General features: G+C 38.7%; 1 protein-coding gene across 1 annotated transcript in view; it reads left to right on the top strand.

Annotated features, from left to right (window-relative positions):
* Positions 1–12,206, top strand: part of NELL2 (neural EGFL like 2) — a 143,445-nt gene that overhangs the window by 20,955 nt on the left and 110,284 nt on the right. Inside the window, exon 3 of the mRNA XM_072328075.1 lies at positions 2,134–2,284. Coding sequence (XP_072184176.1) covers positions 2,134–2,284 — 151 coding nt within the window. The remainder of the gene's footprint in view (positions 1–2,133; positions 2,285–12,206) is intronic.

Raw genomic sequence — 12,206 nt, 5'->3', positions numbered from 1 at the left:
TAGTAACACTGACTAAGATGTAAGCAAGAAGATTTCACACACTGCAATGGTCTCAACTCATTCTGACTTTGGTTCTGCCACAGTTATTTACTTTTAAGTTGCATGGGTCTTCCTGACAGAGAGGTTGGAGACAGCAAGCCCTTTAAGTCCTGATTATGCACACAAACACTTAAATATAATTTTGTTACACCTCATTGCATCTTTTGTTAGTCAGAAAGGGCTGACTGTGTGGATGTGCTTTGCATCTAGGAGTCTGGTTCTGCAGGCAACTAAGTGGGTTTCACGTCTGCATTTTCTTGTTTTCCTCTGTACTTTGATAGGAAAGCTGCTGATAAGAGCAGCAGTGCATGAGCAGCTTGTGATCGTGATTAGAGAATATGTTCCTTCTGTGTCCTTCTTCTGCTTGGTCTGCTGGGAATAGGTTGTTTATATTGCTGGAAATTGTTAATGCGGTTAAACTATCTTCCAGCATGCAAACCTATGTCATTCCACTCTGTTAGTGTCCCTTGGCTATAAATGAATGCTTTGATGTAATTGTATTTGAGTTGCTTTATGATTTATTAACAATTCCATTAAAATACCATGGATGTCTGGTACAGAGAGAGGGTTATGCAACCCACAGTAGAAAAGATGCGAAATTTCAAAGTTTCACAAAAATGCTTTAAAGAATCTTCTCTTTATCTTTGATTTTTAAAAGAATTATTTTATTTTATTTTTATTCCCCCATGTTAACTGGATCAAATGCAGAGCTTGGTGTAACTCTGTATAAGAGCTTGCTTAGGACTTTTGAGTTGTACAGGTTGTTATATTTCTTAAACACATTAAAAATGTTCCTCTTACATAAACCACATTAAAATGTTTGCTGTTAATACCGAGCAGTATTTCTCAAGTGGTATTTCTATAGTGCAGATTGCAGTGTAAACCGTTTTCTTAGAGCAGTGATGTCACCTTACTTGAGAGCTCAGCTTCAGCTCTGCCAAAGGACATCAATGTTGCCATTGCAGTCAGCTCTCTGCTGCAGTTGCTGTCCCTGAATCAGTGTCCCTGACTTAGAGAAGGATGGTTAAACTGTAATGACAAGAAGCTTGTGAATTGATTTAGTTTTTACACAGTCGATTACACAATCTAATGAATTGATTTTATGCGTTAAATACATATATTATTTTTATTTTCCATTATAATGTGTTACGGAAAGCCTTGGGAATTGTTTTTCTAACATTTTAACGTCTTGTTTTGTAAATTATCTCTCCAGGGGGCTTAAAGTTGGGCCTTTTTTCTTTAAGCATGTTATATAAATCCAGCAGAAGCATTACTTCAGCCTTTTGTATGTGGACTTTTAACAGCAAAATCTTTTGTGTGGGTGTGCAGTTACTCTATGAAATGCTCATGATGCTCTGTCCAAGGAGGAGCAGTAACATACTGCACAACTGGAGTATACAGTGATTGATTAGAAACAATGCATTCTGAAAAATGATGAGTGCTAAAGTTCATTTGTAACTCTTAAAACTGAGTAAATTTTCCCTAACAGTGGGTTTGTAAAAAAATTTAATTATGCATAACTGTTAAGCACAACATTTTTGTAGGAGTCATAGAAAAGAAAATCAGGTTGCGCTTCACAAATTAGGCTCATATCCAGTGTTGTCACTCGGTGCTTGACTGAGAATAAGTCCTCATTTTGGATGAGATATCAAAGTACCATCTGGCCATCCATGGAGAGAGTAAAACAAACGTGAACCAGTTGTGAAAAAAATCCACCACAAAACTATCACCAACAAACCCCCCTCACCCAGAATAGAATGGATGTCCTAGAAAATGTGCACACTTCTGTTGAAATGGCTCTCATTTCCTGTGAGAGTTGATATTTAAAATACTTTTATTCCTGCTCTTGCTTAGCCGTTCATTGTGCTGCTCAGATATAGCATGTTAATTTTGTAAGTTTTTTGAGCTGAGATTGTACAGTAAAATAAGATGGCGTCTGGATAAGGAACTAGGAGATATGGTTTAGTGGTTTTTTGTAGGTATGGTAAAGGGAGGATGGTTGGACTAGATGATCTTATAGGTCTTTTCCAACCTTGTGATTCTATGATTCTAAGATTTATACTGATTTTTTTTTTCTCTGTATTTTTTTCTTAGATATTTCAAGAAGTGTAAAGGCATCTCCAGAAACAGCTGAAATCTTTTTTCAGAAGTTGAGAAATAAATATGAATTCACAATCCTGGTGACCTTAAAACAAGCCCATTTAAATTCAGGAGTTATTTTCTCTGTTCATCATTTAGATCACAGGTAAGTATCACTGGCTGTATGCTGGATAATGGAAGCATATGTATTTATATGGTCAAAAATTGTACATAAATTAAGGGAATATTGTTGTATGACAGGCTATTTATGTAGAGAGAAAGAGAATGAATTGGTAAATTGTGTAGACTCATAAAAATCCACAAGTTCAAATCTGCCAATGGAAAGTGGAACAGATGCCACTGTTCAAATGTCTCTTGCTGCTGAGGGCATGGAAAGTTCTCTTTCACTGGTCATAACCATGAGGACCAGATGCTCAACTGGTGTGAAACCATCACATCTGCACAGTCACAGTGATTCACAAAGCCCAGTTCTATACATCTGTTTCTTCACCAATTAGTATTTAACACTATGGGCAGTAAAAAATAAACAAAACATTCCTATTATAGGCTTATGCCCAAAACAAAAGGCAGAGCACTTGACTCAGAGTATTGTTGGCTTTAAATAACAAAAGTAAATTATGCCAAACATTTGAGGATTATTTCTTTGATAGGACAACAACCAGTGGAGAAGTAAGATTTCTTTGTATTTCTGTCCAAGTAATGGCTAATAAAGATAACCTCCCTATAATTCTGTGATAGAATAAAAAGGAGTTTTAAAATGTGCACCTCTTAAGCAGTCATCAGCACCAGCAACAGATGATTTCTGCTTTAGGTTCAGAGTCTTTTTTATTTTCATGTGTACAATCCTGTAACTCTTTCTTGTTGATCTCTCCTCAGTGTTGAGATGAAAGGCTATAGATGGATGTTCAAGCATAATAAAATATCTGCTTTGATTCTTTCTTTCTTTCTTTGTTAAAGCATACAAGTTCTTATTAGGAGGTGTGTTGTCAGTTACTGTGTGCTGGAAAGTGGACCAGTTGTACTTTCTTGCTGTTTTGCAGAAGTTCCATCTTATACAATTCAGTTGTTTAAAAAATAGAAAAAGGGAAAAGAAAGAAAGGAAAATATTCTTAAAGGTCATTATCCAAGCATATGAAAATATTTTTAACATTGCATGGGGGTGTTTGAATACCTTTTGCATGATGCTTATTGAAATTGCATTACAGTTGCGCCAAGTGACTTCTCTGCTAGTTGTTGCCTACCTCTCATCTGCAAAAGGTAGCAGTGCCCAATGGGCAGAATCGAGCAGCTGGGAATAATGAGTTCCTAATTCAGATTTTACCACCAAGTGTAGATCAGCCCAGATGGATGAGTTTATTTTGGCATGATTGAGGAAGTTGGTCTGTAGGGGCAGCTGTGACCTAACTAAGCTTATTTCTACATTTACAAGAACAGGGATTGGTTGTGCTGCTGGTAGGACTAACACAACTATAGTTGATATTTCAAAAGGAGAGACAAAACTTTAATGTGCCAGAATAGCTGCAGAGATGGAGAAAGATGTCACCACTCTGAAACTTGGTGAGTTTGGAAAAGAGAGTAAAAATTGCCCTGAGGGGAAGCAAATGACTTTTAGTTACAATTGGTTTCTAGCTGTTGCTGGTAAGTTGTGACCTCTTATTGTCACCCAGAAAATGGATGCTGCCAGAGGGAGGGTTCCTGCTTTGTATTTGTTATGGTTTATGGGCCCTAAGCTGGTAAATGATGGCTCTGTGAATCTGGACAGGGATAGAATGCAAGGTTCCAGTGCTCAGATTTCCTTCTCTTCCATTAACAAAAGGAGTTTTTTGCCATTCTTTTTCTGTCTGTATCACATTCATGTGTCTGACTGGGGTGACAGCATGCTCCAGAACTAGCCAGAGCAAGCTCCTGACAGTAAACAAGCCTTCAAGTGCTTGAGAACAAGTTCACAGAGTGCTGGTTTAGCATTTCTAGGTCTATGTCTTGGAATGGACACAGGATGCTCCGTAGTGCAGGCTGCTCTTCTGCCAAGGGAACTGCAGAGACGGCAAAGAGATCATCAGTGTGAAACTCAGTGTTTGGAAAAGAGAGTAAGTATAGACTGTCTAAAGGAGGCAGTGTTGTCATGAAGAAAGAGAAGATTAAAAAAATCTTTAATGTAGTGAGCCAAACTTGATGAATATTCACTTGGATGGTGGTCAACTGGGAGGAAAATATTAGTTCGTGAACACAAAGATTGTGATAGTAAGGTACAAAGAGTACGTGTGATGAATTTTCATTGAAGGGTGCCAAACGAGTTGGAGGTATTGTTTGAGGAAATAATTAGTCCTTGAAGTAAGACTGGACAAAAGGACCAGCACTGCTCTTCTGTTAACAAGAATATGTTAAATTGATTTTGTCCAGCCACGGCCAATTAAAATAAAGGTTAAAGCTGTGCTGATTTGCAGGTCATGTGGCCATGCAAACATATTGCTTCTTATCTCATTTGCATCTGGTCTGACCATGTCATCTGCTTATACCCATGAAAAATATGGTTAAGAGGCTAACAAGCAGGACTCTGAAAATCGAATTAGTTTATATTGGTATATTTGTAGGGATGAGTAGTTAGGTTCTCTCATTATCGTGAAATTTCTCTCAAATCTTAAATATTTACAGGCTTTGTTGTTATATCTGTCTTCCGTTTATCTGCATCTAGGAGTTTCATGTCTAAGTTCAATGGAAAGCAAGAAGCCTGCATTTTTCAAGGTTTCTGGCTGAAATCAGGTCTGCATCTTGTAGATATTATAACTGCGTATGCATTGCTGAACATTTTTAGCCCTTTTGCTCTTAACCATGGAAATTTTTAATACCCTGATTCTAATGTTGTTACAATGTAATGAAAACTGAAGATAACGCAGCTTGCTGAAAAAACTTCCTATTGCCATTGGTAACCAGCGTGCTCCCTTTACCTTCTTGCATCTTAACTGATGCCTAATTTTTGTTCACAAAATTTCTGTGGGGATATATGCTCTATGTTTGTTTTTGGTGTCTCCTTACAAGGATAATCAAATAGGAAGAAAAAAGTCTGATAGATTATTTATCTCCATCTGCATATTTCATAGCTTTCCTGCAGAGAATATTAGGACATCTAATGAAACAAACAAACAAACAAAAAAAAAAAACAAAACAAAACAAAACAAAAAAACCCACAACAAAACAATCCCGAATTTGTTTTAAAAATATTACACCTAGTCTGATGCTATTACTATCAGGGTAAATCTTTGTTTTTAGAAGGTGTGATATTAGTTTCAACAAGAGTATGGACAGAAAGTGCTTGTGGCTGATGAACCAGATATGCCCTTAAGATTTTATCAAACATTTCCTTTCTATCCTGTTGTATGTTGCCCAGAGAAGCTGTAGGTGCTTTATCCCTGGAGTCACTCAAGACTAGGTTGGATGTCCCATAGCAGGGGCTTGGAACTGGTTGGTCTTCGAGGTCCATTTCATTCCAAGCCAAACCATTCTATTGATTCTATTGTGTACTAGAATGTGCAGGATGCTGTCTGTGTGTCACAATAGTCTTTACTTGATTTAATTGTGCAAAACTGGGGGCTAGCCTAGTTTGGTGTTGATAACATTGAAATTAGGCTAACATCTGAGCCTCCTGCAGTATCTTATGGCTTTTATTTCATGATGAAGGATAATAAAAATCACAGAATTACACAATTGCCCGGGTTGGAAGGGACCCCAAGGATCATGAAGTTCCAAGACCCCTCCCTGCTCTGCTGCCCACAGGACCACCAACCTCCGCATTTAATACCAGACCAGGCTGCCCAGGGCCCCATCCAGCCTGGCCTTGAACACTTCCAGGGATGGGGCATCCACAGCCTCTCTGGGCAGCCTGTTCCAGCACCTCGTCATTCTCGTAGTAAGGAACTTACCCTTGATATCCAATTGAAGCTTTCCCTCCTTCAACTTAAAACCATTTCCCCTTGTCCTGCTGTTATCTACCCTTTCAAAGAGTCGAACCCTCTCCTGCTTATATGCTCCCTTTAGGTACTGAAAGGCTGCAATGAGGTCACCCCACAGCCTTCTCTTTTCTAGGCTGAACAAGCCCAGCTCCCTCAGCCTGTCTTTGTAGGGGCGGTGCTCATCTGATCATCTTTGTGGCCCTCCTCTCAACCCTCTCCATCAGTTTTTTGTCTTTCTTGTATTGGGGGCCCCAGACCTGGACACGGGCAGTACTTCAGATGGGGCTTCATGAGGGCAGAGTAGAGAGGGACAGTCACCTCCCTGTCCCTGCTGGCCACCCCTCTTCTGATGGAGCCCAGGATAGCATTTGCTTTCTGAGTTGCAAGAGCACACTGCTGGCTCATGTTAGGTTTTTCATCTGCCAGGACCCCCAGGTCCTTCTCTGCAGGGAGATAAAGGAAGCATTTATATGGTTTATATTAAATAACCACTTCTTCTGTGCAAGACTTCCATCTCTCTGACACTGCCCATTTCTGTCCAGGGACTTCTTTGCAACAGTCCTTCAATTTTTAAACAACTTCTCATGAACTCTGTCACAGCAGTCATTTTAAGACTGCTAATAGACTCCATTGCACCAGCTTCAGCTTTGTGTTGCTCCTCTGGAGTCACTAAAGTTGCACAGGTATTGAACTCATGTGTTGTGGGGCAGTCATATCTAGCTATGTTCTTAGTTTACAAGAGCCAGTACTGGCTCCTGCTTTTCTGCCTTGAGGGAATTGTGGTGAGAAAAGCTGGAGGCAAAAATAACTGATGAGTATAGTCAGTCATCAGACAAGTTGATTTGCTTGTTTTATTTTATACATGTTTCATAACACCTCATAGTTCTAATTTCTAGGGAAAAGAAAATCAAAATGTTGTTTAAAAATTGGAAAAGGCATGTTTCTTTTTTCAGTGGTTTAGGATATACTTCACATATTTTTGAAAGTAAAATCATCCTCTTTTTGCATGGGTCTGGATACCTCAGAGCTAATTTGCAACAGCTGAGGCTAAATAACAGTTGCAAATTAAAGTTACTTTTTAGATTCTGTATTTTTCTTTAAAGTGCCATACTTGAGATAATTTTTCTGATTCAGAAAATGAATGACTCTTAAACTGTATCTATAAATTTTCCTTTCAAATTTTCTTATATTCTTCTACTGGGATTACTTCACCCCGCACTGTTCAGTGCAACGGAAGAGTTCAGGTGGTGGTGGTTTTCGGGGTACAGATTGGAAATGATCTTTTCAAGAATATTATTGTGTTGTCAGTGAATCCAAATTGCACACCTGTGATTGTTTAGATGGGTTTCAGGCAGCTGAAGACAAATTGCTGGGCACAGCAGTATATTGCTTATGTCTGAAAGAGAGAAGTTAGAAATGTTTAATTAACTCGAGAAGATCACCTTGACTGCACAGACTGCCCTGTCTAAAATGGTTTGTACTTTATAGAAACACGGCAAATATTTCGAGTGCTGTTAATGAAGTGGTTCCTTAAGTCTGTGTGGAAGTGCTGTTAAACACCGATTGCTCTGTGCTTATCCTCAGCCTTCACTTTAAGTCCTATTAGCCTCCTAACTTTACTTCTGAATCCATCTGAGCTTTGTGATGAAAGAACTGGCAGAGATAAATTTTATCTGTGACAGAGCTTTAATATGTGTTAGACATCCCTATTCTGTTGTGTATCTTCATTTAACTGACAACAGTGGAGCAATGTAATAAAGCCTTTTCTTCCCTTCGTGGTTAGATGCCTTTATGCAACTGACGTTATATCCGTATCTCTTCAAGTTCTGTGTTTTAGGGCCCTTAAATGATGAAATCATTGGATTGCAGTTTAACCATTCTTTCCTTCAGTTACTGCTTTTGTAACCTGAAGCAAAATACCAAAATCAGTAGAATATTGTGAACAGGCATTTCCTAGACTTCATTGTATTTCTCTAATAATTTATTCAATTTCTGCCTTATATGGTAGTTACTTTCACCACTACTCAAGTTTTCTGATTATCTGCTCTCAAATATGCTGCACTGTAGGGTAGTGTGAGACCTCTTCAGTATCTAGGAGGAAATAATCTGATGCAGTTTGTCTCTTATGCATTTATCCATACAAGGAGGTAGGCTGCTAGAGGTGAAAACTCTTAATACACGAATTTTGCTGCATCTTTTGACTACCTTACTAAAATAGTTGTATGGTTTTGATGTGTAAGTGTCTCTACTTCTGGATTGCAGTACTATGTCTCCTCTTTCTGGCATTACAAGATTTGCTGCAAACACATTACCCTGAGAAAAGCTTTCAATGTTTACTTCTTAAATGAACAATGTAGAGTTACATCAGTTTTATTTGAGGGATATTTTTCCTCTCCCATCACTAATATGCCTATTAGGTAAGAATAACATGGGATTAATTTTCAAATGTTAAGCTGTATGCAGCTGTTCCCTATGCCAAAAGAAGTGCTAGTTGGTTTCAGCTTTTTAAATCATTCTGCTGATGCATGGGCTTTGCTGGATGTATGGATGGTTGTAATATTCTGGTTTTTGTTTTATTTTTTGATGGTAAATCTTTTTTTCTTACAAAGAGCAAATCTCTATTTCTTACTATTCTGATATTAATCATGTTCCCTTTACAACTTGTTTGTAACAGTCAATCTCTTTTGAGCTGACTTCCTCTAGCCATTTTAAACATCTCTGCAGTTGGACTTCTTATGCTGAAGTTTGTGTGTTTTATCAAAGGTTTCAAAAACTGATATTTTCTCTCATTCTTTCTATATTATAGTTCTCAAAAAGATCCTAAAAGTCATATGTAAGGTTCCTTATGTGTTTAGTGATGCTTTGGCCAGGCTTTTTACCCAAAAGAGAAAGATTCCATGTCCCATGTTTGGAAATTTAACTTATATCCTTGAATGTATGATTGGATGGAGATATTTGTAAAGCCGTAGTTCTGTGTTACACTGCGTTTAATCTCCTCACAGCACTGTGAGTGCTGTTTCTTTAAGTGCTGGTTGACTGATGCCTTGTCACTATTGCTTGTTTTTTCTTCAGTATAGCTTATGCTTCCTGTCAAAAAAGAAAAAAGAAAAGAAGAATGTTGCAAATAGAATGTAAATTCTTGTCGTTAATGAATGCACCTACCTTAAAACATACCTTCCTGTAACCTTTATTACGTCAAGTGAGATCAGTTGGTCTGCTGATGTAAATCATTGCAGTGCCAGATAACTCAGTGTCATTTGGTGGAAAACTTGTTACCGAAAGCTCCTATGAGCCTGGATTCTGTAGTGTGAATTCAGACTGGAGACAGGTCTACTTGAATAAGAGATTAAAGATTTGTTTTTACTTATCTACTGATAAACACCACTGAAAGAGTTGACATGTGAGTTTTGACAGATATCACTATTCTTTGCTGTTGTTTGACATGTATTTGTTTAAAGAAATTCAAAGAAATCTGTATTCTGTCAGAGAGGGAAAGGAGAGGAGCTAGTTTGAATACATATACTTTTGTTAGTACATAGCAGTAGGTTTATCAGAAGGTTTGTTATACTTTTATTGGTACATATCAGTAAGTTTTTCAGAAGGTTTGTTGTTTTTGCAATCTTCTTGTCTGTGGAGAGAGAGAGAGAGAGGTATAGTTTATTCCATTCCTTTTGTGTTTGTTCTGAGAAAGCTTCTTCCTTCATTGATATTTAGTAGAGTAGGAAGCTTCATAAGGACAAAGTAGATGTTAACAGGGCTGTGTGAGATAATGAAAGCAGGCTGGGAAGAAATACACTGATAAGTGGATTTAGTAAGATCGATGGGAGGAGTGAGAGCAAGAATTCTATTTAAAATGAAAAAGTATTTATTGTTTTGGAATTTAGTTTGATTCACATTCACAGCTCAAACTGGGACAGCATGAACAATGTGTTGTAACACCAGGCCTTAATTTTTTTGCAATTTCAAATCAGCAACTTCTGGGAGGATATCTCCTCTCAGAGTCCTCTGAGGAGACCAATGCAACCTCAGCTCCAGATTCTTGCTCCAACTTTGTGAGAACACTGCCTAAGATTTTGTTTTTGATGAAGGCCCAACCTTCCTGGATTGATTTGCCTTTCAGAACCCCATTCTTGAGGGATGTCGTCATGCAGTTCTATGGCATGAACTACTGTTGTCTGTTCAGCATAATAGTTAGGATCCTCCTTGTTCTGCTTCTGTCTGCAGTTAGCTCCTTCACAGACAGTGCCAGAACTTTTGTATCATGATTTTATGATTTTCCTAAGTAACAGAGAGAAGGATTTATTTTTTCTTACATATATATTCCTCTGTAGTTTTATTAGTTTTCCTTTTCTTCTTAGCGTAAATCAAAAAGTCGTGAAAACTTGTTTTTACACTGTATCTATAACTGAGAGTAGTAAAAGTTGTTAAAAAAAAACAACGCACACTGTGTAATAAATTCAGACATTATATCTTTTAGCTTTTAAAATGCTTGTCTATGTGCTCTAAACTGAAATTGATTTTTATTAGTTGCCTGGAGTAAGAGTGAGCAGCTGCAGTGTGCATGTGCTGTGTGAGCTGGGACGTTAAATGAGCAGATAAGCTATCAGAGAGCTAGGGTTACTAACACTGAAGGGCCATACTTCCCTCTTCTGAAGGACTGCTACTTCATACACCATACCCCTAGTTGTTTTGCCTCCCACATCTCTAGGTTTTGGCTGCACATCCTAATTTGAACTTCTGCAGTCTCCATGTGCATCTGGGAGCATGAAGAGCATGTCCAGTGCTGACCTCATGCCATGGGGCACTACAGATCTGCCAATGAGCTGTGGTGCTGGAATCTGCACACTATGATTATAACAGATCAGTGCTGGGCAGCAGAGGAATCGTCTCTGTTTCCTTTCTCAGCTTTCTCTGTGGCAATTGATACAAATTTCTTCCTCTGAGTCAGCACTGCAGGAATTGCTCTTTGGCTGGTCTCTAGTCAGACTGGCCAGTCTTATTGTGGCCTTGGCTGTTACCTCTGAAATGATTGTGAAAGCACAGAGTGCACTGCTGAGCTGTAACAACCTTTAACATTAATGTTTTATTCTTCAAATGTCAAACATTATAACCCTAATAATCAAACCTGATAAGATACTTCTGTTTGTCACAAAGGGTGTGTGGGTTTTAGGGGGTTAATATCAGATAGGCTGATATTGATTAAACAGTGACAGGGATCACAGGCTTTAGTGAAGGGAGAAGCAGGTTCTGCTGTCATACTATTTAGCATAGAATCATTGAACTGTTTGGGTTAGAAGGGGTCTTAAAGCCCATCCACTTCCAACCCCCTGCCATAGACACAGGCTACCCAGGTTCCCATCCAACCTGGTTTTGAATGCCTCCAGGGATGGGACATCCACAGCCCACTTGGGCAGCCTGTTTCAGTGCGTCACCACTCTCCGAGAAAAGAGGTTTTCCTCGTGGTTTATCTTTTACTCGAAGTGCCATTCACCTTCCCAGTATAGAAGAACAGCTGGGAGCTGCTGGGAGAATCAGCAGTGACATTACTATACTGAATTTCTTGGCTGATGGCACCGAGATGAGTGGACTGGGCTGGGATGGTGTAGGCAAGAAAGCAGTCATTCAGCTGATGAGGTTCCCTGGAAACTTCAGTAATGAGGTTCTCAGGAAAAGCCTGCATTGTGGTGCATTTGTTATTTCATTGGGAAGTAAGTCCTTTAGGAAACAAGATCACTCTCTTTTATTTCTCAATAGAGTAGTAATTCTGAGAATACAGAGAAGTTTGGAATATATTTCTCACTATAAACAAGTTTTTAACATTCAGAGCTGTTTGCTTATGCATAGCTTACTTTTTAACAGCTATTCCAAACCCATGGAAGATGCACATCCAGGCGTGTTGCAGTCTCACAGAAGCAAGAAAAGCTTTGCCTCTGGCAGCCTTGGCTTTCCCACCCAGGCTGTCTTTCTAGACCTGAGGCTGTTTCTGTCTTCTGAAGTTTGTTAAATGGAGCCAGATCTGTTTAAGTCCCAGCAGTTAAACAAACAGAGGAAGGTGGAATATCAAGCATGGTATTTTGTAAAAAACTGAAATGAAATGATTCATAGTCAGTTCTCTGTGTT

Source organism: Excalfactoria chinensis, chromosome 1 (genome assembly GCF_039878825.1).
Source record: "Excalfactoria chinensis isolate bCotChi1 chromosome 1, bCotChi1.hap2, whole genome shotgun sequence".
In the NCBI taxonomy this organism is placed as follows: Eukaryota; Metazoa; Chordata; class Aves; order Galliformes; family Phasianidae; genus Excalfactoria; species Excalfactoria chinensis.
This window is presented reverse-complemented; position numbering and strand designations above follow the sequence as displayed.